This window comes from Marmota flaviventris, chromosome 6 (assembly GCF_047511675.1).
Source record: "Marmota flaviventris isolate mMarFla1 chromosome 6, mMarFla1.hap1, whole genome shotgun sequence".
NCBI lineage: Eukaryota > Metazoa > Chordata > Mammalia > Rodentia > Sciuridae > Marmota > Marmota flaviventris.
The window spans coordinates 120,000,471-120,028,274 of NC_092503.1; the positions used below are offsets into that span (position 1 = coordinate 120,000,471).

General features: G+C 44.6%; 3 protein-coding genes across 4 annotated transcripts; 2 read left to right on the forward strand and 1 right to left on the reverse strand.

Moving 5' to 3' along the window:
* Nucleotides 1–8,796: 8,796 nt before the first annotated feature.
* Psmb9 (proteasome 20S subunit beta 9) lies at nucleotides 8,797–13,748 on the reverse strand. Its single transcript, XM_027943696.2, has 6 exons — nucleotides 13,613–13,748; nucleotides 11,501–11,568; nucleotides 10,616–10,747; nucleotides 9,926–10,055; nucleotides 9,536–9,677; nucleotides 8,797–8,975 (listed from the first exon to the last, which is right to left on the reverse strand). The coding sequence occupies exons 1-6, from the start codon at nucleotides 13,670–13,672 to the stop codon at nucleotides 8,848–8,850; spliced, it is 660 nt and encodes a 219-aa protein (XP_027799497.1). The 5' UTR covers nucleotides 13,673–13,748; the 3' UTR covers nucleotides 8,797–8,847.
* Nucleotides 13,749–14,026: 278 nt separating this feature from the next.
* Nucleotides 14,027–22,378, forward strand: Tap1 (transporter 1, ATP binding cassette subfamily B member). 2 transcript variants are annotated; one of them, XM_027943693.3, is made up of 11 exons: nucleotides 14,027–14,893; nucleotides 15,378–15,492; nucleotides 15,640–15,770; nucleotides 16,674–16,879; nucleotides 17,302–17,499; nucleotides 18,309–18,437; nucleotides 18,599–18,787; nucleotides 19,818–19,991; nucleotides 20,214–20,376; nucleotides 20,681–20,817; nucleotides 21,751–22,378. In XM_027943693.3, exons 1-11 carry the CDS (start codon nucleotides 14,293–14,295, stop codon nucleotides 21,955–21,957), a joined length of 2,250 nt encoding a protein of 749 aa, XP_027799494.2. In that variant the 5' UTR covers nucleotides 14,027–14,292; the 3' UTR covers nucleotides 21,958–22,378. The 2 variants fall into 2 exon arrangements, with proteins under 2 accessions (XP_027799494.2, XP_027799496.2); XM_027943695.2 differs by having other exon boundaries at nucleotides 14,733–14,811.
* A 1,123-nt stretch (nucleotides 22,379–23,501) lies between these two features.
* Psmb8 (proteasome 20S subunit beta 8) lies at nucleotides 23,502–26,592 on the forward strand. Its single transcript, XM_027943699.3, has 6 exons — nucleotides 23,502–23,722; nucleotides 24,490–24,637; nucleotides 24,799–24,910; nucleotides 25,312–25,441; nucleotides 25,822–26,026; nucleotides 26,269–26,592. The coding sequence occupies exons 1-6, from the start codon at nucleotides 23,576–23,578 to the stop codon at nucleotides 26,355–26,357; spliced, it is 831 nt and encodes a 276-aa protein (XP_027799500.1). The 5' UTR covers nucleotides 23,502–23,575; the 3' UTR covers nucleotides 26,358–26,592.
* Nucleotides 26,593–27,804: the final 1,212 nt, after the last annotated feature.

The following is a 27,804-nucleotide window of genomic DNA, read 5'->3' on the forward strand; positions in this document are numbered from 1 at the left end:
CAGAACAGGCAATGCCATTTATAAAACAACTGGCTTATGACAAAGCAAATCGTTGTTGCAGAGAGGTCATTAGACCATGGAGACATGAAGATTTAAACACATATATTAAATTATGTAGAGACATTAATGAACAAGGGCAAGTCTTAGCAGCAGTACAACAAGCTTTAGATGCCAGGCCAAAAACATGCTATAATTGTGATCAAACAGGACATTTTAAAAGGAGTTGCCCCATAGGAGGAGGATTTAACAAAGCTAGATATCAAACGAATAGAATACCGGGTATTTGCCCACGATGCCGTAGAGGGAAACATTGGGCTAATGAATGCCGTTCTCAAACCACCATAGAGGGTATTCCGTTATCAAAAAACAGACAAGGACCAAGTGTTTACCCACGATATCATGGAGAAAGGCATCGGGCTCCATTGCCAAAAAACGGACAGGGGGGCCCAATGCTCCGGGGCCCACGACCACAAATGTACGGGGCACTGGAGGAACCCAGAAACACCATGGAGGAACCCAGCAACACCATCAGGGTAGTGCCCAGGACACATTATCCATCAGATCTCTCATCAGACGAACCAGAGGGAGCGCAGGGTTGGACATCTGCGCCTCCGCCAGAGCAGTACTAACTCCAGAGATGGGAGTTCAAATCATTCCCACAGGAGTAAAAGGACCTCTTCCCCAAGGAACAGTAGGCTTATTGTTAGGACGCAGTTCTTCTACGCTAAAAGGACTTATGATAAGTCCCGGGGTAATTGATCCCAATTATGAAGGTGAAATAAAAATTATAGCCAGTTCTCCAAAGGGTATATCCGTAATTTCACCAGGAGATAGAATAGCACAGTTATTAATAATACCCAGCCTACATGATAAATTTTCCAGTAGTACTATAGAAAGAGGTTCCAGGGGATTAGGCTCCACAGGTGTAGATTGGGCTATGCTGTCTTTAAATTTAGATTCTCGTCCCATGCTAAAACTAAATATTCAAGGACATGAATTTAATGGGCTACTGGATACAGGTGCAGACCTTAGCATCATATCTCGTCAAGAATGGCCAAAACATTGGCCGTTACAACAAGCCACTCAAACGCTTCGAGGCCTAGGAGTGGCAACTAATCCCCGTAGAAGTGCAATGGTATTAGATTGGAAGGATCCTGAAGGATGTGAAGGAACTATACAGCCATATGTATTGGATCATCTTCCTATAAATTTATGGGGACGAGATGTCCTAGATCAATTAGGTTTGACATTAACAAATAACATCAATCCAAATGCACCCACTACTAGGGCTAGACAAGGTTTCAGGAAAGAAAAAAGATTAGGAGAACAAGGCATAGCAGCACCAATTCAAATAGATCAGGGAATAAATAGACATGGACTGGGTTTTCAGAAGGGGTCACTGAGGCAATAAAAATTACTTGGAAATCAGATAGACCAGTATGGGTTCCTCAGTGGCCCCTGACTAAAGAAAAGATACAAGCAGCCCATGACCTGGTCAAACAACAATTAGCGGAGGGACATATACAACCTTCCGTATCTCCTTACAATACTCCCATTTTTGTCATTAAAAAGAAATCTGGTAAATGGAGATTATTGCAAGATTTAAGAGCCATTAATAATGAGATGGTTATTATGGGACCTGCTCAATCGGGGATTCCTCAATTGTCTGCTTTGCCAAAAACCTGGTACGTTTTAGCTATAGATATTAAAGATTGTTTTTTTTCAATTCCAATTCATCCTGAGGATAGTCCACATTTTGCATTTACTATCCCTGCACTGAATCATGAAGGTCCTGATCAGAGATATGAATGGAAAGTACTCCCTCAAGGGATGGCTAACAGCCCAACTATGTGTCAAATTTATGTTAACAAAGCAATCCAGCCACTTAGAAATCAAAATCCTAAACTACAAATATTTCACTATATGGATGATGTATTGTTAGCACACAAAGATAAAAACACATTGCTAGAATGTTATGCCACACTTATAAATTTATTAAAAATTATAATCTAGAGATAGCAATAGATAAAGTATAATTAAATTTTCCAATTAATTATTTAGGAGTTCTATTATCCTCAACCATGGTCCGTCCACCAAAAATTCAAATACGAGTAGATCAACTCAAATCACTTAACGACTTTCAAAAGTTATTAGGAGACATAAATTGGATAAGGCCTTATCTAGGCATACCAACAGGAGAGTTGGGACCTTTATTTGATATTCTAAAAGGTCCATCAGATCCAAATTCACCCCGCATGTTAACGCCTGAAGCAAGAAAGGCATTAAAAATTATTGAAACATATATGGAAAATATGCATTTGGATAGAATTGATATAAGTTTGCCTTTATTATTTATTGTAATACCAACAAAAAATATTCCTACAAGAGTATTTTGGCAAGAAGGTCCATTATTGTGGATACATTTATCTTATTCTCCTAACACTATTCTTACTAGGTATCCTGAGGCTGTAGGACAATTAATACTCAAAGGAATAAAAGCAGCCAAGGGAGTGTTTGGAATTTCTCCCAATAAAATTATTACTCCATATACTATGGATCAAATTGATGAGTTAGCTAATGAGTTAATGAGTTAATGAGATTTCACCTAGGTAAAGCTACAAGGCCTTTACTATTGTCTTATGTGTTGTATGTTATGTGTGCACACTTCTGTTTTGTGTTGTATGTCTGTATGTGCGTATGTCCATATATCATATATGAGGAGCGCTCATGAATAAATGGATCTGAATTTTTTTATTCACATGATTTTAATGGTTTAATTTAGATTGGGTAAACAGCTGTTGAAAATTGTTTTAATATGTGAACAAATAAGGAGGTTAACAGATCTGTTTGTTTACTTTCACCTTTCCTTCTCATTATATTTAATAATTCTGTTCAGGATAATGTAAATTGTTCAAAAAATTGTTTTCTTAGTGCCTGTTGGAATGTTACATAATTTTTTTCTTAGCATCATTGCCAGAATTCCTATCTTCATCCCAGTGCCTGTGAAGACAAAGATAAAACCAACCTACAGCTTCTTCGATAGTTATCACAACAAACTGTAAAAACTGATGCATCAATGAATAATAACTCAACAAGTAATGCTCAATTAAGGAGTCGATTTACTTTGGGAGGAAATGGACATATTGACAGATTCCTCTGCTTTGAATTGCTTGCAGACCTTGCCTGGACTATGTATCACTTGTATGCATTGTGAACTATCTGTTGGTACAGCAAATTGTGGTAGTGCTGGAGTATTTTTGCTGATGGTGTCACCGGTGGTACAATTTTTCAAAGGAGCCCTCAATTGGCTTAGTGTCATGGCATTTTTGCATCCTCCTCCCTTCTACTAGTGATGGTCTAAAATTTGGGGGCCAACAGAGGTGAGGCAAAGAACCTCACCCCCCCCACTGGTGCAAAGGCCTATCCACAAGTATGGCTGTATGCTGGACCGGTAGTCAGTGATGGGTATGATCCAATTGCAGTGGTACCAACCTAAGACAGGAGGCTGACGCCTAGAGGTCAGTTCATCCGATGACGGGTAAGGACCATATGTTGAATTGGACTACCTAACAGGCACGGTCCCTAAGCCACATTGCTTGTTGTTTAATTAAACAAAAAGGGGGAGATGCTGAGAGCCAAGGCCGAGTCTGTATGGCCCCTGGCATTTTGCCAACAGTATTGATTGACAGGCGAGGCATTACTATCCGCCTCTGCCGCAACTTTTGAGTTCTCTCACTATTTTGGAGTTCTTGTGGGGATTTCCGGGGATTCCCCGAGAGTTCCCATTGGTTGGGGAAGTGCAGGAGGAGGGATTTCCGGGGGAGATATTTCCGGCTGGGGGTTCCTGGACAAGCCTCATGGCGTTCGGGAGGATTCCCCAGGAGCTGTGTGAAGTGTTTTCCTGCAGTTTAAAAATAAAGTTTGTTCCTGCTTCAGTGGCTCGTGATTTGTGCCCAGCCAGACTGCGGCACTCCTGGGTTCTGAATTCCTTTCCAGCAGTCACTGCACCTAAGCCCTGGAATACCCCTGGGTTGAATCTTCCTGATGGTGGCTATTCATGGCTCCACCTTTTCCTATCTTTTGCACCAACATTGAATCCAAGTGGTCATAATAAGAGATGAACAAAGTATCTGGATGATTCAGTGGTGTGTCTGTTTGTTGAATATTTGGGGTATTACAAAACAAAACAACAAAAAAATGGGTGGTGGAGAATGAAGAAGCCAGGATATTGGACATCTGAACAACAACTGGGTTCAATGATTTGAGTGTGAGGTCCCTATTATGGGTTGAATTGGTGTCCCACCTGTAATATGTGGAATTTCTAATCTCCAGAACCTATTGTGACCTTATTTGGAAATAGAGTTTTTGTAGATGATGGAGTTAAGATAGGGTCATATGGTGAGTCCAAATTCAAATGACTGATTAAAAAAAGCAATAATTTGGACACAGAGACAGGTACGCACGGGAAGAAAGCCAGAGATGATAAGGCAGAGACTGAAGTGATGCTTCTAGAAACCAAGAACATCAAGGATTGTCCATAAAACACCAAAAGCCAGGAAAGAGGCCTGGAACAGATTCTACCTCTCAGCCCTCGGAAGGAACCAACCCTATCGACACTTTGATTTCCAACTTCTAACCTCTAGAACTGTGAGATAAAAACTTTATTATTTTAAGATTTTAAGTTCAGTGAAAGGGAGAGGAAGAATAAGAAGGAGGAGGAGGAGGAGGAAGGAGGAAGGAAAGAAAAGGTATATAAGTTTTGAGCTGTGAGGCTGGGAGTTGTATGTTCCTTAATGTTTGTTAATCACTTTTTTTTTTTTTTTTTTTTTGTACCAGGGATTGAACCCAGGGAAGCTTAACTACTGAGCCACATCCCCAGCCCTTTTTAGTTTTTATACTGAGACAGGGTCTTGCTAAGTTGCTGAGGCTAGCTTTGAACTTGGAATCCTCTGTCTCAGCCTCCTGAGCTGCAGGGACTATAGGCGTGTGCCACCATACCAAGACTGGTGCAATGTTACTCACTTGTAAGATCATCTGGGCATTTAAAAAATCATTTATCAGAGGCCATCAACAACTTTTTCTGTATCTTCAATATTAATTGGTGTAGTTGATTTTGTATTTATTCTTGTGCTGATTTTAGTAGATTAAGTGGTTTTCTGGGAACTTATCTATCTCACCAAGGTTTTCAAATTTATTAGTATATATTTATTCAAAATACCCTTTATTATGTTTATATCTCTGTTGTACTCACAGCAATTCTCACTTTTTTGTTCTTTATTTTTATTCATTTTCTCCCCTTTATTCACAGTCTTGTTCTAACTTTGAATATTTTAGAAATATATTTTAAGAAGTAGATTTTTTTTTTTCTGTACTAGGGATTGAACTCAGGGACACTCGACCACTGAGCCACATCCCCAACTCTATTTTTGTATTTTATTTAGAGACAGGATCTGACTGAATTGCTTAGCACCTTGCTTTTGCTGAGGTTGGCTTTGAACTCAAGATCCTCCTGCTTCAGCCTCTGAGCCAATGGGACCTATCCCTTTTTATTTTTTATTTTGAGACAGGGTCTCAGTAGGATGCTTACAGTCTTGCTAAGTTGCTGAGGCTTGGCTTTGAACTTGCAATCCTCCTTCCTCAGCCTCCCTAGCCTCTGGGATTATAGGTATGTACCACCATGCCTGGCTATACCTTTTGTTTTGTGACTCTTCACTACTTAGTTTTTGTTCTCTATTTCATTTTTTTTAAATATTTTTTTTCTTCTTATTTTTTTAGGTTTATTCAATTTCTATTTTCCCACAGATTTTTTTTTTGTACCAAGGATTGAACCCAGGAACACTTTAACCACTGAGCCACATTCCCACCTCTCCCCCCAGATTTTTTTTTAATCTTTATTTTACATTTATGTGGTGCTGAGGATCGAACCCAATGCCTTGTGCATGCTTGGCGAGTGTTCTACCACTGAGCTACAACCCCAGCCCTCCCCCCAGATTTTTGAGGAGAATTTCTTGGCCATTTATTTTTAACTTTCTTGTTCTAATAAATATATTGAAGTCATAAAAGTCTTCCAAATTACTGCTATATCAGTATTCCAAAACATGGGGTAACATTTTTTTTTTAACCTGGTTTCAAATGAGTTCATTTTTCTCATGATTGACTTTTAAATCAATGTTATTTATCAATATTCTGTTAGATAAAAGAATTTTAGATATCATTTTGTTAACCAAGTTCTCATTCTATTGCAGAACATAGTTTCTAAAACTGAGACTTTGAAATTTACTGCAGTTTTCTTTATAGCATAATGCATATTCTATTTCAGTAAAAGTCCTGTGTGACTTAAGAAGTTATATATTTGGGATTTTTGGGTGGCTTTCAAAATATAAATCATGTGAAATCTTGTTCTAGGTTTTATTTCCTTGTTCTCTTTCTATACCCTGTGAGTCAGAGCCAACTGTATTTTATTCATTGATGGCTGGCTGGTACATATGTGTCTTGTTAAACTGGCTTTCTGGGGGAAAAAACAAGATCTGACTGGTAGCACTGCTGATTTCTGTAGGGTAAATACTTCCATCATGGTCAATATCAAATTACCAATGATTTAACAACTGTCTTGAGAAATTCTTTGAACTCACCATCCTTCTGCCTCAGCCTCTGAGCCAATGGGACCTAGCCCTTTTTATTTTTTGTTTTGAGACAGGTTATATTTTACAGTCTGTTCTTGCAAGCCAGTGTAAGCCAGCTCCATACCACTTTAATGTATATACACATTTTAGCCTTTAGATTCATTTATTCTCTTAACCTAATTTTCCCTTTACCCTGATTTGTACTTTTAAAAATTATGTCTGGCTGGGTATGGTGGCATACACCTGTAATTCCAGGGGCTCAGGAGGTTGAGGCAGGAGAATCGAGAGTTTCAAGGCCAGCCTCAGCAATTTAGCAAGACCCTCACAAAACCCTGTCTCTAAAAGATAAAATTCAAAAAAGGGCTGGGGATGTGGCTCAGTAGTTAAGCACCCCTTAGTTCAATCCTATATACAATATCTATATCTATATATACATATATATGTATATCTATATATACATATATATGTGTATATATATATATATATATATATATATATATATATATATATATATATATATCATATCTGTCTCTAAACTGTTATAAACTCTTTTTGGAATGAAGGGTAGGGATATAAGAGCAGTTAGTTGGCCAATAAAAAAAATCAAGCCTTCCAGTTTTAATAGGTTTCAATCTTGGTTCAGTTCTCAGTCTCGCTGTGCTGCTTAGGGTGTGTCACACGGGTAAGTCCCTGGCTTGTGCAGCTCAAGGGTAACTGAGCAATCACGAGGGTTCAGACCTGGAATCAGGGAATCCCCAGCCTCAGGGGTCTTTTCTGGAGATTCCCCTACACTCTCCTGCCCACAGGGGCCCTTTTTCTTACTTCCTCTAGTATTTGTTTTGGAGACTTAGCATTTGTGCTATGCTCTAGTGCACTTCTGTACTCAGAATGACTTCAGGGCAAAGCTGGGGGAGGAAAGGCCTTGAAACGTGGCCTTTGAGTTCTGACTCTCTTCACAACCCACCTGCTCTTGTTTACTTTCAGACTCCTCAAGTACTTGTTTTTGTATCCTGTACAGAGTTTCTAGTTGTGATCACCGGGAGAGAGAGGCTCTTAAACTATTATTTTTAAAATTCAAAATAAATAGCAAGGAGGCTTTTATGATTTTAGATTTTCCCCACACTCCTAAGGGTATGTGATTGTCTCTGAGTACTCTGAATTTAGGTTTAGCCTGAGATGCTACTTATATTTCCGTTGAATGGACCTCTTAAGGGATCATTTTTTTTTTTAAAGAGAGAGGGGAGAGAGAGAGAGAGAGAGAGAGAGAGAGAAATTTTTTAATATTTATTTTTCAGTTTTCGGTGGACACAACATCTTTATTTTATTTTATGTGGTACTGAGGATCGAACCCAGCACCCAGTGCGTGCCAGGCGAGCGCATTACCAGTTGAGCCACATCCCCAGCCCAAGGGATCATTTTTTAAAAAAATATATTTTCTTTAGTTGTAGATGGACACAATACCTTTATTTTACTTATTTATTTACTTTTTAAATGTGGTGCTGAGGATCGAACCCAGTGCCTCACACATGCCAGACGAGTGCTTTACAACTGAGCCATAATCCCAGTCCCCAAGGGATCACTTATTAGCAAAATGTCATTGGATGCTGGAGAAAGAAAACACTCACCACTTTCTGGTATAGAGAAGAAAAGGAGAGCTCTCTGAAGGGAAATAAGTTGCCCTGTCACTCAGGAAGTGCAGGCAAAGATAGTACCAGAACTCAGCTGTGTTTAACCCAGTTACTCAAACATCTGTAACAATTTCCTAAGTGTCAACAGACAAACTTGCGGGTTAATTTTTGCACCCTTATCTCTTAAGCCTTGGAATGAGTTGTTTTATTATTGTTATTATTATTATTATTATTATTATTATTATTATTATTATGTGTGTGTGTTAGGGATTGAATCCAGGGCATGTGCTCTGCCACTGAGCCACACCCAGCAGCCCTATGAGATTTAAAAAAATTATCTATAATGTTTAAAAATCACTGAGTATGATGACCTATCACATATAGGTTCCCTCCTATTTCTAGTATTCTCCTGTCTCCTTTCTCTAGGAAAGATGTTTCAGATCTGAGACGAGAATAAAAAGAATATGCTGACATCTGGGAGGGAAGAAGCCCCCTCTCCTAATATTCACCTCTCTGACACCCATTCCCCATTCACCACACTGGCCTCTGGTCCTGTAGAGTTTATTAAAAACAAGGAAGGAAAGTCAGAGGAAGATTCACTCGTCATAGAATTTTGGCAGCTCATTCCCCAAGATTACTCGATGATCCACACCAGCAGCGGTGACAGTGACCAGGTAGATGACACCTCCACTGGAGCCATCCCGGTTCATGGCCAGAGTGATAGCTGCAGAGGATTTCAAGTTAGAGAGAGGAGGAGAGAATGACTTAGCTTCAAAAATCTTTTCCTTCCCCTCCTGTCCACCATAGGACGACTTCCACTTTCACCTCAAAACCCCGCTTCCAGAGAGGCATATTTAGTGGTGAACTGGTAAACCAGCTTCAGAAAAGCAACCAAAAAGAAGCCTTCATATGTAGCACCCACTCATGCCCATGGTTTAGTTGTGGCCACTGATCAGTTTCAAACTACCAACAGATTAACAAGAAGTTCCAAACCCTCGGATATTTAATAGTCAGCCCTCATGCATTGGCATGAGCCAGCCCAGCACACCACTGGTTCCTACGAGGACCACATATCCTAGCTTGTTTTGTTCTGAACAGTTCTGATTTACCCCTATTGTCCTCAAACCCCATTCAGTCTTATATTTGTCCTTCCCAATTTCCCTTTCAAAGTGTCCCAGTTTGAACAATAAATTAAGTGGCCATCTATATTCCTGTTCCTCGTAAACTACTTCCTTCCCACGTGCAGCCTCCCACCCCCAGGTTACCTCCTGCATGGTTAGTTACCATCTGTGGTGAAGCGCCTGCACTCCTCAGGGGTCATGCCTGGTTTATATGCTGCATCCACATAACCGTAGATGTAAGTGCTGCCAGATCCACCAATGGCAAAGGGCTGTCGAGTCAGCATTCCTCCCAGGGTTCCATATACCTGGCGGCGGAGGCACCCTCAGGTCAGACTACAGAATCATAGAGCCGCTCGTTCCCACTGAGTCAAGCAGGTCATCTTTGCACCCTGTAGGGAAGCCCTGTTTTTCATATCCCCAACAGTTGAGGCTGTAGTGTACTTTTTAAGAGGCAGTGTCTTTGGAACTCATTGCTGGAATGACTTATGACCTCCATCCCCTGTGTAGGGAAATGGGAAACCCCAAGGAAGGGGGTGCCTTGGGAGGGACTCACCTGGCCCCCTTCACGTTGGTCCCAGCCAGCTACCATGAGGTGTGCCGACAAGTCTTCCCTATATTTGTAGGTGATATTCCTTATCACATTTGCAGCAGCCAGAACCAGTGGAGGTTCTTCCAGTTCCAACCTGAAGGAGATGTTAGGAATAAGTCCCACCCTCCTGTGCCATTACTGTCATCCCTGCCAAGTGACACTTGAACCTACAGCTGCAATAGTTCAAACTCCAGCTTCTCTCCCTCATCTACAGAGAAACTAGAGAGCCACACCACCAATTTGTAAGGAGCTTTCAGTTATTCACCCTCTTCCACTCAGCTCCACCCCACCCATCTTGCAATGGTACAAGTCTCTTTTGGCTGCAAGGGCCCTGCCCTTACGGGGAAAAGCAGATAAGCTTCACCTCAGTCCTAGGGACTTTGATTTCTCCTGTGGTGACTGCCTGATATTATGGTGGGCCCCACATCATTGTTTTCTTCCTAATGAGTTTTCTTAGGATAGTATTTACAGTTTTCAAACGGCTTTCACAGTTATCATTTGATTCTCAAAACAGCCATCTGGGGAGTCAGAGTAGGTACTATTTACTCCACTTTACAGATGTGGAAACTGTTCAAAGCTAATAAAAACAGAAGCTGAAACATTGCTCCTGGAACAAGATACTTCATCTGGAGTCAGGTCCCCAGGGTGTCATACCCATGCAACTCCAGCTGGTAGGCGGCCATGTCCGCAACGGCTTGGGCATCAGCGGCTGAACCAGAGAGGGCACAGTAGATGCGATGGTGTAGAGGGGACAGCTTGTCAAACACCCGGTTGACCACTGCCTCTCTGTTGGGAAACAGCCAATGGTCATTAATGTTAGAGTTGCAGGAATTTGGGGGGCTAATCATTTATTGTTTCTCAAGGTTATTTGAAAAGAGAATAGCATGAAATTTAATGCTTGGATTAAAGCAGCCAACAAAAATAAAATAACCTCAGATAAAGTAATCACTCTATTAATCATTATTAATTAGACTTCTTTTCAGACTTAGATTTTACAACAAAACAAATATACGGAGTTAAGAAACATGTGCCTCATGAATTTTTCTTCCCTATTAATCATCTTGGAGGAGTTCTGTTCTACAGAACATAATGTAAGTAATACTGATCTAATCCTATATACTCATGCTGCATGTGAGAAAACTGGCTAGGAGGGGAGAAGAGACAAAGTTAAATGAAAACGTAAAAATGAGAAGTGAGATGCTTACTTGATGAAGCCATCTTATTTATCCTTAAACCCAGATGGAAGAAGACTCCTCAGAAACCTACAGCCTGTGCCACATTCAGACCCTAGTCCTTTACACTTATCGTGACACATGACAAGGACAGGCTATTTAGGTACTGAGACCCTAGATCCTCCTCCATGAATTTAGCACCCATACATCTACCCAAGGTCATATTATAGTAGATTTTTGAAAAGGTCAGCTTCATTTCCCGAAAGCTCTAACCTATCAGATTTTTTCACAAATGGGTCAGAAAAAAATGTGTATTGGGGGCCATCATTAGCTTCCGTCCAAAGATATACACCTTCACTGTACTCACCCTGCAGACACCCGGGAATCAGAACCCACCACGACACCCCCATCAAACTCCACTGCCATGATGGTTGTCTGCAGAGACACAGAGTATGAAATGTCAGAGCAGGAAAAGTCCCCATCCCTTATGCTATAGAAGAGGAAACATTCCCGGAGAGGGAAGGTGACTAGCTCAAGGTCACACAGTAGTTCAGGCCAGAGCTGACTCCTAGCACAGGATTTTTTTTCCCCTACATCTTTCTTCTTTCTCTACTGTTTCATTCAGCTGTAGGCAAATGTCACAGCCTGGCTCTAAGACCACACAGAAAGAACTATCTCTAAGCCCCAACTTCCCTAAGTGGAATTCTTACCACTCAAAAGAGAGGTGGAGATGAGGTTCCTAAAGGGAGAAGTGATCCTATTGAGGGGAGGGCTGGGGGGGGGGTCACTTCCATGTGCTGGTGAAGAAGCCCACAAGTGAATAGTCTCCACTACCTGTGCCTGTTGTAGGTGCAGATGTGGTACAGATCTGATAGTGCAAGTTACTGTGAATTTGGTAAACAAGGTCAGGTTTTTTTTTTGATCCCAAATCCTTTACCTCAATTCTTGCTTAATCAGAAGTGAGCTCTTTAAATTTACCAGGCAATGGAAAACATCAAGGAGGTCAGTGGTTGGCATGGCCTGGGGTCAAGGTAGGAGGGAAGAAACAAGAACACATAGAAGGATTGAAAGAGGTAAATCAAAGTCTTTGCAGCCAGGGGAAGAGTCTGTACTAGGAGAGTGCTGATCTCTGTCCAGATCTCTTGACTGGAAAATTTGAACTGAAATTTCCAGGTCAAGAAAAGGATTAAGGAAGAATGAAAGAGGATAAAGATATACTTTTCCAGATCTTGTTGAGTTGGAAGGAGCCTTAAAGATTCTCTGTTCAGTGGAGGAAACTGAGTCACGGAGAAGAAATTACTTAGCCAAGGTCATGCAGAATTAATAGCAGACCTGGAACTAAAACCCAGGTCTAACTCCTATCCCTTGATTGGACTTATTGTGCTTTCCACTGCTAATCTGGCAGTGAGACTTCTTGTGCTTTCCACTGCTCACCTGGCGCTGGTGAGGCATCTTGAGCTGTCCTAACCTGTACTGGGCAGATCTGCCCAGAGACAGGTGAAGAAAGAGTCCCGCCAAGTGGCTAGGATGAGAAAATTTGTCGGAGGCCGAGAAAATTTGCCAGAGGCCGGGAGAGGAGGGAAGTGAGTGTGTGATGGCGACAAGGGGGACACCAGGGCTGCTAGCCAGAATGACAGTTCTGATTTCAATGACCATTTCCAAAATAGTTTGGGCGGGTAGCTTTTAGAAGTGGGCAGGTCTCCACGCCTTACTCTGGCCCCTACGGAGCCTACCTCGAGTGCACTTTCTGACATACTGACTTATATATAAAGGGCCAGAGAACAGGAGTACTACATCTCAGAGGCCATCTCTTTATAACAAAACCACCTGAGGCCTAGAGTAGTGGCAGTCAGTGGTCAGAGAGCAGAAACCAGCCATATGCTTTCATATGCTCCAGGCACCCGGTATGGGCAAACTCCCCCAGCGGGCATGAGGGAGGTAAGGTAGGGAGCACGGCAGCACCTGTGCCAAGCAGGAGCCTTCCAGGAAAGAGCATCTCACATAAGGACACCTTCCTTCCTTTATTAGTGCTTGGGCTGCGAGTTACCCAGGGACAAAGTTTTGTGTAATGAATTGGTCCTTCTGCATAAATGCTCATATTTCTTTCTTCCAAGTGCTGCCCTGCTTCATTCAGGGCACCATTTTCTTATCTCTTTGCAGTCTCCAAGCTCCTCTCTTGATTTAACTCACCCCCACTGTACACACCAGAGGGAAAGCGAAAGCGCTTCAGAGCAGCTTCCCCTTGACGCTACCAGCTAAGAGCCAAAGCTCCCTTTTCCAACACGGTCGCACGGAGACCCTGAACATCTTCCTTACGAATAGGGGCACCTATGTTCATTGCGGAGTGCAAGCACTGGCTGCTCCAGGCTACCTCCCTAAACTTCTGGTTAGTTTCTCTATTCACTGCCCGGCTCTTCCAGGGTCCCCCTGTCTCCACCTCCCTGAGCCCTCTGCCAACCCTCAGACCCAGACTCATTACCCCAGTGTGGACTTCTCCGGTCCGGGAGAAGTCCCCGGTAGGTGCTCCAGCCCGCAGCATCCCAGCCAAACGCCGCGCTCCTTGCTGACTGGGGCACTAGTTTCCAATCAGCGGCAGCGCGCTGCCTACGGCTCGCAGCCCCGCCCCCTCACTACTTCCGCCAGGGGGCGCCGGCGAGGCGTCGCGCGCTGTCCTAACCTGTGCTGGGCAGATCTGCCCGGAGACAGGTGACAGAAGAGTCCCGCCAAGCGGCTGGGGTGAGAAAATTTGTGCCCGTGGACCTGAAGGAGGCCGGGAGAGGAGGGAAGCGGCGGGGGTGGGGTGGGGTGTGTGATGGCGACAATGGGGACACTAGGGCTGCTAGCCAGAATGTCAGTTCTGATTTCAATGACCACTTCCAAAATAGTTTGGGCGGGTCGCTTTTAGAAGTGGGCGGGTCTAATGAGCGGCGGCCGCTTTCGATTTCTCTTTCCCCTAAACAGCCACACTTCTAGCAAGCGCTGCCAGCATCAGCCGGTTCCTGGGACTTTCCTAGAGCTCCGCCTTGGCCGGCGGCTCTTCCCTCCCCCAGCCGCTGGTCCGGTCGCCCACCGGATCGTGGATTCGGGCAGCAGAGACTCCGGCCCAGTCGGGAAAGCGGAGAGTCCCAGGCCGGGACCAGGGACAGCTCCTGCGAGGCAATGGCCTGTCCAAAGTCGTCCGCCCGCTGCGGGTTCTTCCGCTGCTCCGGAGCTTCCCTGGGAGCGTGGCTGGGGGCATCACTGCTACTTTCCGCCGACTGTGTGCTGCTCCGGACTGCGCTGCCCGGAATAGTCTCCCGGCTAGTGCCCTCTTCGCTGCTGCTGCTCCGGACCTGGGTGGTGGGTCTGAGCCGCTGGATCATACTGTGGCTGGGGGTCCGCGGGATCCTCAAGGCAACAGTTGGCTGCAAGGGCGGAAGCACAAGGGGCCACGGGTGGCTGGCAGTTTTGGAGCCATTGGCGGCGGCGCTGGGTTTGGCCTTACCGGGACTTGCCTTGCTTCGAGAGCTGGGCTCGTGGGGAGCCCTCGGGGATGTTGATAGCACCAGACTATTGCACTGGGGAAGTCGCCTGGATGCGTTCGTCCTCAGCTATGTAGCCGCACTGCCTGCAGCCGCACTGTGGCACAAGCTCGGGAGTCTCTGGGAGGCCAGCGGTCATGGAGACTCTGGGGTTGCGGTACGTCGACTTCTAGGCTGCCTGGGCTCAGAGGTGCGACGTTTCCCTCTGATCCTGGTCCTACTGGTTCTCTCCTGTCTTGGTAAGGGAGACGCAGGGCTGAAGGGAAGGATACAGGGGGCTGGGCAGGAATCCAGGGTGATGGTCAAAGAAGAGCAGTGTGGGTTCTGGGAAATGTTGATGGGTGGACCTCTACCTAGCTCAGGTCCTGCAGACCATTCCAGACTGGACTGGATGGGAGCAGAAGTCCTGGGCTTCAGTGCTGGCCTGGGTCCCTGTGGGCAAGTCCTTTCTCTGAGGCAGAACATCTTATTTCTAACAGGAGGGTATTTTACTGCACCATCTCCATCCTTCTTAATTAAACTCCCTGAAGGCGCTGGTGGGGCAACCACAGGATTGTGAGTTCAATCATATTCAGGTTTGGGCTATGAACTCAAAGTCTTTTTTCTGCAGCTGCCCTGCAGGGTAATGGTAAGCCTGGAGAGGGGCAGGGAGGAGACAGTTTGAGAAGAGATGACCTGCTCAGACTTAAAGTTTGTGACTGACCCATCTCTCTTCTCTTCCAGGGGAGATGGCCATTCCATTCTTCACCGGCCGCCTTACAGACTGGATTCTACAAGATAAGACAGCTACTACTTTAACCCGAAACATCACTCTTATGTCCATTCTCACCATAGCCAGGTCTGGGAGTTCAACATAGGAACCCTGGAAAAGAGAGGGTTGGATACTGGGGAGACCATCCAAAGTGCACTCCTGCAGGGATATCTGGGACCTTTTCTTCCTTGCCTGAACATACCCTGACCCTTCTTCTTCCCCATCTCTCTCTAGTGCACTGCTGGAGTTCGTGGGCGATGGGATCTATAACAGCACAATGGGGCGTGTACATAGTCACTTTCAGGGAAAGGTGTTTCAGGCTGTCCTGCGCCAGGAGACGGAGTTTTTCCAGCAGAACCAAACAGGTTTCTCACGAAATTCCTTATACACTCTTATGCTCTTTATCTCCATATAAGCTCTTTTACTTTTAACCTTGCAGATTTCCCCTGCCTTTCTTAAACCCATACATTCTTATTTATTTATTTGTTAGCTGTAGTTGGACATAATATCTTTGTTTTATTTATTTACTTTTATGTGGTGCTGAGGATCGAACCCAGGGCCTCATACATGCTAGGCGGGTGCTCTACCGCTGAGCCACAAACCCAGCGCTAAACCCACACATTCTTATTTGTTATACTCAATATACCTCAGAAACAAAATGTTGTTCTCTTTACCTTAAAAAATGTTTTCATCCAGAATTCCACATAAATCTGTCCCCATGTGTTCTAGTCAGAAACTATAGAATTTGAAACCTGGGAATGTTGAGATCATGAAGTCCCACTGCCTCGTGAGGTCTAGACCCTAAATGCTGAAACCTGGATAGTCATATTTGGTTAGAGGCAAACTTGGTGTTAGACCCAGCATCTTGATTCCCAATGCAGCATTCATGATGGACTCCTGGACTGCTTCCTAGCAGCACCCTCCCTTCACCGGGTCTGCTGCGCGACCAGTTTGAGCTCCTTCTTGTGAATAGTGTGGGATATACAAAGCTTTAAAGAAGAAAAAGCTTTTAGAGAAATATAAAATCACAGGCAAACCAACTTTCTTAGAGTTGAAATGAAGGCCTTTGGCCAGGCTTTTCCTCTCTGACACTCATTTTTTCTGCATTGAGGTTCCCACACCTCCCCAGACTCCTAAGCTCATTTGCCTAGCCTCCTTAGAAACCCATGTTGACACCCCAACCCTGGCATCCTGGCTCTTTGTTCCTCTTCTCATCACTCTGTGAACTGGTCTCATTCCTTCCACTCTCTTCTTCCCGACCCTGGCAGGTAACATCACCTCTCGAGTAACAGATGACACATCCACCGTGTGTGAGTCTCTGAGTCATGAACTGAACATATTGATGTGGTACCTGGTGCGAGGACTGTGTCTCTTGGGGCTCATGCTCTGGGGGTCACTGTCCCTCACCCTGGTCACCCTGGCTGCCCTGCCTCTGCTTTTCCTTCTGCCTAAGAAGCTGGGAAAATGGTGCCAGGTATGTCCAGGGAGTTGGCTCAACCTACACAGACCATCATCATTGACTGGGAAGACTCACTTTTTCTCAGATTGCTTTCAGCATGACTCTCTTGGTACCCTCACTGATTCTCAATCTTCATGGAACTCCCTGTCCCTGTAGTTCCTATAATCCATGTTCACAGATTGCTCAGCATTGATCTCCATGTTCTCTTCTAACTTCTTCCCACAATCTCTCCTTAAGAATATGATCCTCAAACTATTTTGAGAAATTTTCCTCTTCCCTGCATGTCTTTAGTGTCCAGTGGTATAGTTGTGCCCCCTTGTCTTCCCTCCTGTCCCTCTTTCTCTTCCAGACTTTAATTTTTAAGTATGTAGTTCAGATAATAGGGTCTCTTATGGTTTGCTAACCATATGTGACATTTCTTGTCCTTGTCTTCACAGTCACTGGGAGTACAGGTGCGGGACTCTCTGGCAGAGGCCAGCCAGGTGGCCATCGAGGCCCTGTCAGCTATGCCTACGGTCCGGAGCTTTGCCAATGAGGAAGGCGAGGCCCAGAAGTTTAGGCAGAAGCTGGAGGAAATGAAGACACTCAACCAAAAGGAGGCCCTGGCCTATGCAGTCAACCTGTGCACCACTGATGTGAGAACCTGGAGATGAGTTGCCACTCCCTTGTCCTTTTCCTGATCTTCCTTCCATTCTTCCTGCACCAGGACATGGTTGGTTCCGAGTTTTCATCATAGCACTGAGACTCAGTTACTCTACTTGTTGTCTCTAACTTCCTTCTTCTTTTAGGGTTGCTAAGTAGCTTCTACTATGGTATACAAAGTTCACCCAACCTTATGGATTGGAAAGATGTCATGTCTTCCAGTCCTAGGGCCTTCCTTTGCCTCTCAGCAAAAGCTAAGGGAGTCATAAATTTCTGCACCTGGGTCCACTTCATAGTGGTGCTGTGCCGATATGCTAGTGAGAGCCATGGGAATACTAGAAGCCAGGGATCAGGGGCATCTGTGATGTAATGTAAAGGGAACTGAACAGCAATCAGCAGTCCTGGCTTGATGCTGCCGTTTACTAGCTCTGAGTACAGGCAAGTAACTTACCTTCTCTGAGGCTGTTTCCTCATTTAGAAAAATGGAAATGATGGACCCTCCTTTACAGGGACTCTTGATACTAATATTAGCTGGCAGCATATTCATGAAAGTCTTTTTGTGAAGAGTAAAATGCTCCCCAAATAAGTTGATGTGAGAAACGTTAAGGAGGACTCCTGGGATCTGTATTTGAGTCAGACTCCATGGGTCTGACTGGTTCATTTTTCCTTTCTACCTATGGAGCCTGCTACTATAGATTGAGAGAAAGGGACTTTATCTCTCCTTTATGCTAACCATTCTGGTTCTTTGTGTCCCTTCCACAATTCTTCTTTTTAAAAGTCTCTCTGTGTGGTCTCTCCATAGGTCTCAGGGCTGCTGCTGAAGGTGGGAATTCTATACATTGGTGGGCAGATGGTGATAACAGGGACTATAAGAAGTGGGAACCTTGTTGCATTTGTTCTCTACCAGATACAGTTCACCGTTGCTGTCAAGGTGAGGTCCCTCCAGTTTCACTCCCCAGTGCTATTCCTTCCCCATCCCGTCACCACCTGTGTTCCTTTCCTTCCACTCTTTACCCTTCTCACGTCATATAATGCTGGCAAGTAGGTTAGGACTCCCCCTCTGCCCCTCTCACATTCATATCTCTCCTACAGGTGCTGCTTTCTGCCTATCCCCGGGTACAGAAGGCTATAGGCTCCTCAGAGAAAATATTTGAATATCTGGACCGGACCCCTCGCTGCCCACCCAGGGGTCTATTGATTCCCTCAAACATGAAGAGCCTTGTCCAGTTCCAAGATGTCTCCTTTGCCTATCCTAATGATCCAGACGTCCTAGTGCTACAGGTATAGCCTCTCAATCTCTGTATTCCAGCCATCTCACCTTAACCTCTGTCATCCTAAATTTTCTTTCTGCTTCTAGCCTGCTAAACATCAAGCCCAACCCTTCTTAAGCTGTAAAAGACATTGATAAGGCTGGGCATGGTGGCACATGCCTGTAATCCCAGTGGTTTGGGAGGCTAAGGTAGTAGGATCACTAGTTCAGAGCCAGCCTCAGCAACTTAATGAGGCCTTAAGCAACTTAGTGAGAACTATCTAAAACAAAACAACAAAACAAAAAACGCTGGGGATGTGGCTCAGTGGTTGAGTGCCTCTGGGTTCGATCCCTGGTACCAAAATAAATAAGTAAAAAATAAACAGGCATTGGTAAGCATATCTGTTCCATAAATCTTCCCCAAACTCAAGGATTAGTTTGAACTTCCAAGGAGAATGGGAAAAGAGGTTTTAAAGAGAAGACTCTCATGTTCCAAGGACTTTCTCACCAAAATATGTGTTCCTGGTCTTCTTTCTTTTCTTGTGTGATTAAGAATGTGATTTTTTTTTCTGCTTCCTGGTGGTATCCAGTATCATGTGTGTGGCATAGTGGTGCTTTTCTTTACCTTCTTCTTTGTCTCATCTTCCATCTCTTCTCCTTGGGGAGGTATCATCCCAGAAGTCTATGCATTTGGGCTAGTAAGAATTCCTATATGTCGAGGCTGGGGTTGTGGCTCAGTGGTAGAGCGCTTGCCTCGCTTGTGTGAGGCACTGTGTTCAATCCCCGGCACCACATAAAATGAAAATAAACAAAAATAAAGGTATTGTGTCATTTTACTTATTTTAAGAAAATAAGTTATATTTGCTTAAAATCTATCTATCTATATATATCTATATATCTATCTATATCTATATAGATAGATATTTTTAAGAATTCCTATATGTCCTCATTTTCTCCTTTCTTCTCTGGGGTAAGACGTCATGCTAAGTAACAAGACAATGACAGTCTTAATGTTAGAGTCCTTGATTAGAGTGCTTCTTATTGTGATTCTCTGACTTCCAGGGGCTGACATTCACCCTATATCCTGGTAAAGTGACAGCACTAGTGGGACCCAATGGATCAGGGAAGAGCACTGTGGCTGCCCTGCTGCAGAATCTTTACCAGCCCACCATGGGCCAGCTGCTGCTGGATGGGGAGCCCCTTCCTCAATATGAACATCGCTACCTGCACAGACAGGTGAGCAAGAAGATGGCATGGGGAAGAAGGGGAGCACCAACCTAAAAGAGCATTGCCACTGAGCTGAAAGGAAGGTTAGGGATGATTAGGAGACTTTGGGTGGATATGGAATTGTGGTCAGGAGAGGAATGTAATTTTATAATATGCTGTCAATCGTGAATGTCCTGTCTCCAGATAGCTATATTCCTGTTACTTGTTCTGTGATTCTTCACCATATCTTAGGTGGCTGCAGTGGGACAAGAACCACAGCTGTTTGGAAGAAGTATTCAAGAAAATATTGCCTATGGTCTGATCCAGAAGCCAACTATGGAGGAGATAAAAAGTGCTGCAATACAGTCTGGAGCCCATAGTTTCATTTCTGGGCTCCCCCAGGGCTATGACACAGGTACCCATTCATCTTACCACCTGAACACTTTTTCCCTTCTGAAACCCCAGTAGTCTTATCTTTATTATTCCATTCCTCCTGCCCCGTGGACATCAATTTGAAGTTGTAAGATCTTGTTGCTGTGATGGCTTCATCCTCATAGCCTCAGAACTCTGCCCACCCTCCCAGAACCTCCCCTGTCCAGTTGTATCCATCAGTCCTTGGTGTGTGTTTGTGTGTGTGTGTGTGTATGTGTGTGTGTGTGTGTTTGCACATGTGAACACATGGGTCTATCCAGCTCTCATCTGGGCTCTTATCTCTGCAGAGGTAGGTGAGGCTGGGGGCCAGCTGTCAGGAGGTCAGCGACAGGCAGTGGCCTTGGCCCGAGCATTGATTCGGAAGCCATGTGTACTCATTCTAGATGACGCCACGAGTGCCCTGGATGCAAACAGCCAGTTACGGGTAAGACAGCCATCTTCTTAATGCCTAGATCCCACTGAACCTTACTTCCTTTACTCATCCTACATTAGTTACACCAATGTCATAATTATCCAAACTGGTCCTTGGAATTTTCAGTTCCCATTAGCTTTTCCCCCAAGATATTCAGAACCAGTTAAAAGAGATTATCTCTGAATCCATAAAGACAAACATAAAGAAAAGACTATTCTAAAATTAATATTAATTAATCTTGTACTTACGTACTAGACTTGATACTATTTTATAGTACTGTGTCATCAATTTATTAATCGTGATTCCTTGTGAGCTGGACATTATTGTCCTCTTCTACAGATACAATGGAGGCTAAGAGAGGTTGAATAACCTGCTGTTTGGCCTTGACCCAAATTCAGATTTGTCTGACTTGAGTGCAAATGCTTTTTACTACTACTAAATTATATTTGCTCAAAATCTAAAAAAAAAAAAAAAAAATTCCTGCTTGGTACAGTGGCATGTGCCTGTAATTTCATTGATTTAGGAGGCTGAAGCATGAGGCTCCAAATTTAAAGCTAACCTAAGCAATTTAGTGAGACCCTGTCTCAAAATAAAAAATAAAAAGAGCTGGGGATGTGGCTCAGTGATTAAGCACCCCTTAGTTCAATCCCTAGTACCAAAAATAACATAAAATAAAATAAAGTAATCCTGGCCCATAGGCAGAGAGGAGATTTAGTTTCACCATGAGATTCCTACTTTGTACCGCCTCATGTGAATGAATATTCCTTAATAAAGCAAAGGTTCGACAGAGAAACACTCAAAACAGGAATCTTCAGTGCCCTTGGGGTTGTTGGAAGACCAGGCAGTGACCCTGTGAGGTCTGTCCTAGCCCTGGAAACATAGATGGATGGTTCTTGGGCTGGGAGTGAGGGGTCCCGTCCTGACAGAGTTTCTGTCTTTCCTCAGGTGCAGCAACTCCTGTATGAAAGCCCAGAGCGTTTCTCTCGCTCTGTGCTTCTTATCACCCAGAATCTCAGCTTGGTGGAGCAGGCTGACCACATCCTCTTTCTGAAAGGAGGCACCATCTGTGAGGAGGGAACCCACCAGCAGCTCATGGAGAACAGGGGATGCTACTTCGACATGGTGCAGGCTCCTGCAGGTGCTCCAGAATGAAAGACTTCTCTACCTGCACATTACCTTTCCCTCCATTTTATTCTGTTCTCTGTGGTGGAGAACTTGGGAGCAAAGGTCCTACCAAAGCTATAGAGTGGGCAGCTGCTGCTAGGAAGAGTTACATGTTAAGATGTAACCTCTGGGTGATTGTTGAAATTTGTATGTGTGTTACTTCTTCTCCAAGCTCCTCTTGATAATAAAGACTTCCTGGAAGACAAAACAGGATTTTGTAAACCCTCCATGGGTTTAGAGATACATTTGATGCTTTGGTCTGAATAGCACTCTAAAAATGAGAAGAAATATTCAGAATGTACAGAAAGGGGAGACCAGCAGCCTTCAATATGTCCAAAGGCATATGCTGGCCCATAATTACTCTGTGGGTTCTTGATATTTATAATAAAGTTGGTGTTTTGTACTGTGATTTCTCCTGTTTCTGGCACCCCAAGAGTTCAACACCTTTTGCAGTGTACTTTTCGGAAGGTCTTCTTTTAGTATTATTAATGTTTGACAGCCCTAGGGGCACCATTCCCTCTCCCAGATATTTTATTTCTGTGGTCACCCCTCTATTCCCCCACACTGATCTGCTCCCAAGGATGAGCAAGACTCTGATGCAGTCCTCCTCAGGACACCAGCAGCTGCAGCTCAGAGCCGACTCTTTCAGAACTGGAACACCGAGGGCGAACCCAATGGAGGAAGCGCAAGCGCGCGAGCAGGGGCTAGCAGGGCTTCACACCACCCACCCGGTTCACTTAGATCCTTTCTGAAAGGTTCACTTCGTTCAGAGTGGCACCTGCCTCCTGGGTAATCTCAGAGTACTGGGCGGGCTTATCTAGTAAATTTCTTCCATTCAGGGAGGGCCAGGGTGTGTGACGTTAACAGTTGCTGGGCAGATGAGGCCGACACAGGTTGCAAGAAGAGGCGGGGATTCAACTCAGCAGCGTTTTATTGCAGTCAGGAGCCAAGCGAGGAGAGGTGGGCCGAAAGGCAGGTTCTTGTGGGTGGCCTCTGGTTAGGAGACCGTTGAACCGGGAGGGGCCCGACAAGGGACCACGTGGAAAGAGATTGTCTCCTTCTCCTAGGGACCAGGTACAATGCGGGTACATTCTTTCCAGTGGCCCCAGACACATTGTCCCCACCATCCCCGCCACCTACTTCTACTCTTCCCTGATTTTTATAGAATGATGCTAATAGGAACTCTGTCCCCCACCCTCACATGCCCCGACATGCAACCGCCTCCTGCCCCTTGCAGACTTGCACCTTTCTGATTGAGGCTACGTCTTTAGGTGACACGACCCTACCCACTCCTTGGCTATTTCCAGCGGATGCCTGCCTGGTGTCTCTCACTGTAATCTACTCCAAGAGGGCGTCCGAAGGCCCGCTCCCTCCACCCTTCTGACAAACCATTGCCCATCGTTTGTCGACCTCCGTGATGGCGGAGAAGAGATGTCTGTCCCCAGTATGAAACTCTCGGTTCAGACATCCCCTGGCCTTTTCTCGGAAAGGGCAGGGGAATGTGGAGAAAAAAAAAAAAAAATTCTGGTTCCCTCCCCTTGGTGCCACGGCTTTCGCTTTCACTTCCTCCTCCGAGAGTCCACGGATCTCCGGGTGTTAAGCGATCATGGCGCTGCAGGATGTGTGCGGAGCCCCCGGAGGGCAGCGGCCCGACTGGGTTGTCCCTGTTGCGGGAAACAGGCATCGCTCCGACCCGGGACACTACAGTTTCTCTATGCGATCTCCGGAGCTCGCCCTCCCCCGGGGAATGCAGGTGAGGGTGGCTGGAAACCCTAAAGGATGGGAGAGGAAAGCGTGGAGGAACGAGAGTCTGTCTTGAGGTTGCCTTGACAGAGGCGGGAAACGCCTAGGGGGTGATCCTTCAGCGAAGAAGAGCAGCACCCAGAGCCGGCCCAGAGAGGAGCCCACAGGAGCGTGGGTACCCGAGAGCTAGCAAGTGCAGACGAGGACAAAAAGTTAGGGATGAGGTTGGGACGCCCTTCCCACAGCAAGAGAGCTTTCCTCCCCCTTCTCCACCACACACAAACCCTGAAGCCTTTTTCATTAGGTTGTCACATGGTATAAGGGCTGTGCAGGGTCTTGGAAGACCTGTGAACTTTGGTGGCTAGTCTGGTCTCAGTAACTCACAGTGTGTCCGAGAACAAGGCATTCGGTCTAGGTTTCAACCTCTTCCTTAAAATGAGAATATATTCCTAAAACATGTTTTGTGAAGGTTGAATGACCTATCAATGGGGGGAAAACCCCTTAAAATCATTCTTAAACATTTTTAGTAATGGCAACATTTGTTTTCTTTCATCTCTGTTGCACTGAAAAGTGGAAACGTTTGGTGCCCTGTGCTGCTTCTTTTCCTTCTCCCAAGTCATTTCATTCCAGAATTGGTTTCTAATTATCACATATTTTGGTGGCTCGAGAATTCTTACATATCTTATTCCCAGCACTCTTTAATAAAACAGTTTTCTTTGGAGTTTCCTACTACAGAAGTGTTCAGTGCCCCTTTCTCTTCCTCTTTCTCTCTCATAGCCCACTGAATTCCTGCAGTCCTTGGGAAGAGACGAAGAAAGAAATGTCCAGATTGAGATGGCCCATGGCACAACCACACTGGCCTTCAAGTTCCAGCATGGAGTTATTGTAGCAGTGGATTCCCGGGCCTCGGCCGGAAGTTACATTGGTGAGTGTGCAGGCTTCTTCAGCAGAATCTTGAAGAGCTGGGCCCTCTTCCTTTGGTGCAAGCCCGATGTTTGCACCAAAGCCAAAGCAGATATTGATCTAAGGCACATAAGAAGAATTGCGGGGTCATTCTGCCTTTCTCAAAACTCTGTCTTCTTTCAGATACCTTAAGGGTGAACAAGGTGATTGAGATTAATCCCTACCTGCTTGGCACCATGTCTGGCTGTGCAGCAGACTGTCAGTACTGGGAGCGCCTGTTGGCCAAGGAGTGCAGGTGGGTGAGGCATCACACCTCCCTTTCTTAGTCTAGTGGTTGATTCCTGGGTCTCCTAGATCACTGCTCCTCACCCTTGTCCCCTGTGGTCTATATTAATGCTAAAAGAGTACTTCCCAAACAGTCTTTGAGTGATAAAAGCCTCCCAAATCTCCGTGTGTACTGCTGCCTATAAACCAAATACTTTCTCAATTATTTAGTGTGGACACTATCAGCTGTGATGATGTAGTATCATTTACTAGGTTTTAAAAATGTGTTTTAGATACTTTACATTCCACATCTTTCCCCAATCCTTGGAGACTACAAAATAATTCCTTCCAAGTGTTTAGCTTTTAATCATTTCATGATTCATCAGGTGGGAGAGAGCTAAACTTCCTCCTCCACCTCCTGTCCTCATACAGGCTGTACTACTTGCGGAATGGGGAGCGGATCTCAGTGTCAGCTGCCTCCAAACTGCTCTCCAACATGATGTGTCAGTACCGGGGCATGGGCCTCTCCATGGGCAGTATGATCTGTGGCTGGGACAAGAAGGTGGGTACTCTCCATTTCCCATGATCCCTCAGCACAGATGAGTGAGCTCTTCTGCCTGCTACCCTCCACTTCTGCCCCGGCAAGATGTACAGCATATAGAATGTTGGATTCTAGAACTGTTTCAGTATATGCACAGGCTATTTCTTGGTCCAGATGTGGACACTTTATGTCCTTCATAAGCTATTTTGCTAAAATAGCTGAATCCCAGTTTTGTTTTTCCTTTTATTTCTAAAGTGATTTTTACCAAAGTGCTATCCTAATTCAAATGTTCTTATGGTAACTTTCATTCTTTTGAAAACTTTTTATGACTCACCCTTAAGCCTCTATGTTACCAACATTTCCTTTTCAAATTCATTTCAGAACATTGTTTCATCTTACAGGGTCCAGGACTTTACTATGTGGATCACAATGGGACTCGGCTCTCAGGATGTATGTTCTCCACCGGTAGTGGGAACAGTTATGCCTACGGGGTTATGGACAGTGGCTATCGGCCCAATCTTAGTCCTGAAGAAGCTTATGACCTTGGTCGCAGGGCTATTGTTCATGCCACTCACAGAGACAGCTATTCTGGAGGCGTTGTCAATAGTAAGAGACTGATAATCCCACCATCATGCCTGGGAATTGGGATTTAATTTTAGGGTACTCAGGGGAGGCAGAGTGGTAGGGAGGAGGTTTTCAGAGTAAGAAGAAGTGCCCAGTAATAAGGGTTTTGAGCATGTGTGTCTGTGTGTGCACATGTGTGTTCTTGTTGCCTTTAACATAAAACTGTGAACAGGAACTTGCTGAAGTGAAGGGTGACTCCATGCTCTTCTCTCATTTGTCCACAGTGTACCATATGAAGGAAGATGGTTGGGTGAAAGTTGAAAGTACAGATGTCAGTGACCTGCTGCACCAGTACCGGGATGCCAGTCAGTAATGGTGGAGACTGGGCAGGCCTCCTCAGGCTAGCCTGGTAGACTCAGGGAACTGGTCATCTTAAGTCCCAGAAGAAGGAGTAGCCCGACCAAAGCCAGAGAAAGAGAACTGGCTCAGCAGCCAGTGTGGACCTGGAGGGTTGGGCCCAGCTCATCCTTTTTTGTGTTCTTCATTTCAGGGAGCATCCCTCCTGGGTGCCCCCTAAGCCCAATAAAGTAAAAACGGTTATAAATGCATCTGTGTTGTGTGCTGAGGAATGGGGACTGTGGTTTTATTTGGCAGGTTGGAGTAGAGGGGAGGAAATCGAGACACTTTTCCAGAGAAGGGACTTAGACTCTTACCTAAGAAATGAGGTCTGACCAAATAGTTCTTCTCTCTAGGACCTCAGGAGGACTGATGATGTTTTCTTTGGACACTTATTTGCAATTTCATTTAACTCAGGGTCCTTTCTAAAGAGACATTATCTGGAGACTCCTATGTGGTCTGTTATTAACTTTCTGGGTTACTTGGGGGGAGGGCACCTAGAACAGCTGGTTTTTGACTGTAAAATGGAATGAAAAAGTTTCCACCTCACATATGTGTGGTAGTTGTAAATACTGTACCACTTACCCTAAGCAACACCTTGGAAGTATTGTTTTTTGAATGTAAGATGGGCATTTAGGGTGATTGGAAGTTGACAGAATCATCATGATTGAAGAGGAAGAAGACATAAACAGGAATCAAGTGGGGAATATGAGGAAAAAAATAAAACATCCAGGTTAGATACAAAACAAGACAGATACAGTGAGATTCTCTGATTCACACAGGAGCTGCAGGAAGGAGCATGGACCACATCTTGGTCAGAAGAGAGATAGTTAAAGGAGCCGCTTAACAGTTGGCAGCAGCTGGGAAAAGACCCTTAAAACCCCAGAGCAAATAAGTTCAGAGACATTTTAATAATTATCTACTTCAACACTTTCCTGCAACTATTTTCAACTTTAAATGTTACACAAATAACTTTTTAAAAGGGGAGTTTGGAATCCAAGTGATCATTGCTTTGGGGTTTTTATATATGTATTTTTCAAGTTTTGGGTGTAGTTTCAACCGGAAGAGAGTCACTTTCTGAAGTGAACAAATTTGCAGTTTCTATAGATAGGCTCTGGGTCAAGTAGGACATGCAGAAACCTAATGGCATTTTTCTTTTTTGTAATGGAATTGAACCCAGGGCACTTCACCACTGAGCCCTTTTATTTATTTATCAGCCCTTTTATTTATTTATTTTTTGAAGAACTTCTTTTTTTGTTGTAGATGGACACAATACCTTTATTTAATTTAATTTTTTAATGTGGTGCTGAGGATAAAACCCAGTGCCTCACACCTGCTAGGCAAGCGCTTTATACCACTGAGCCACAACCCCAGTCCCAGCATTTTTATTTTTTGAGCAGGGTTTCTCTAAATTGCTAAGGCTC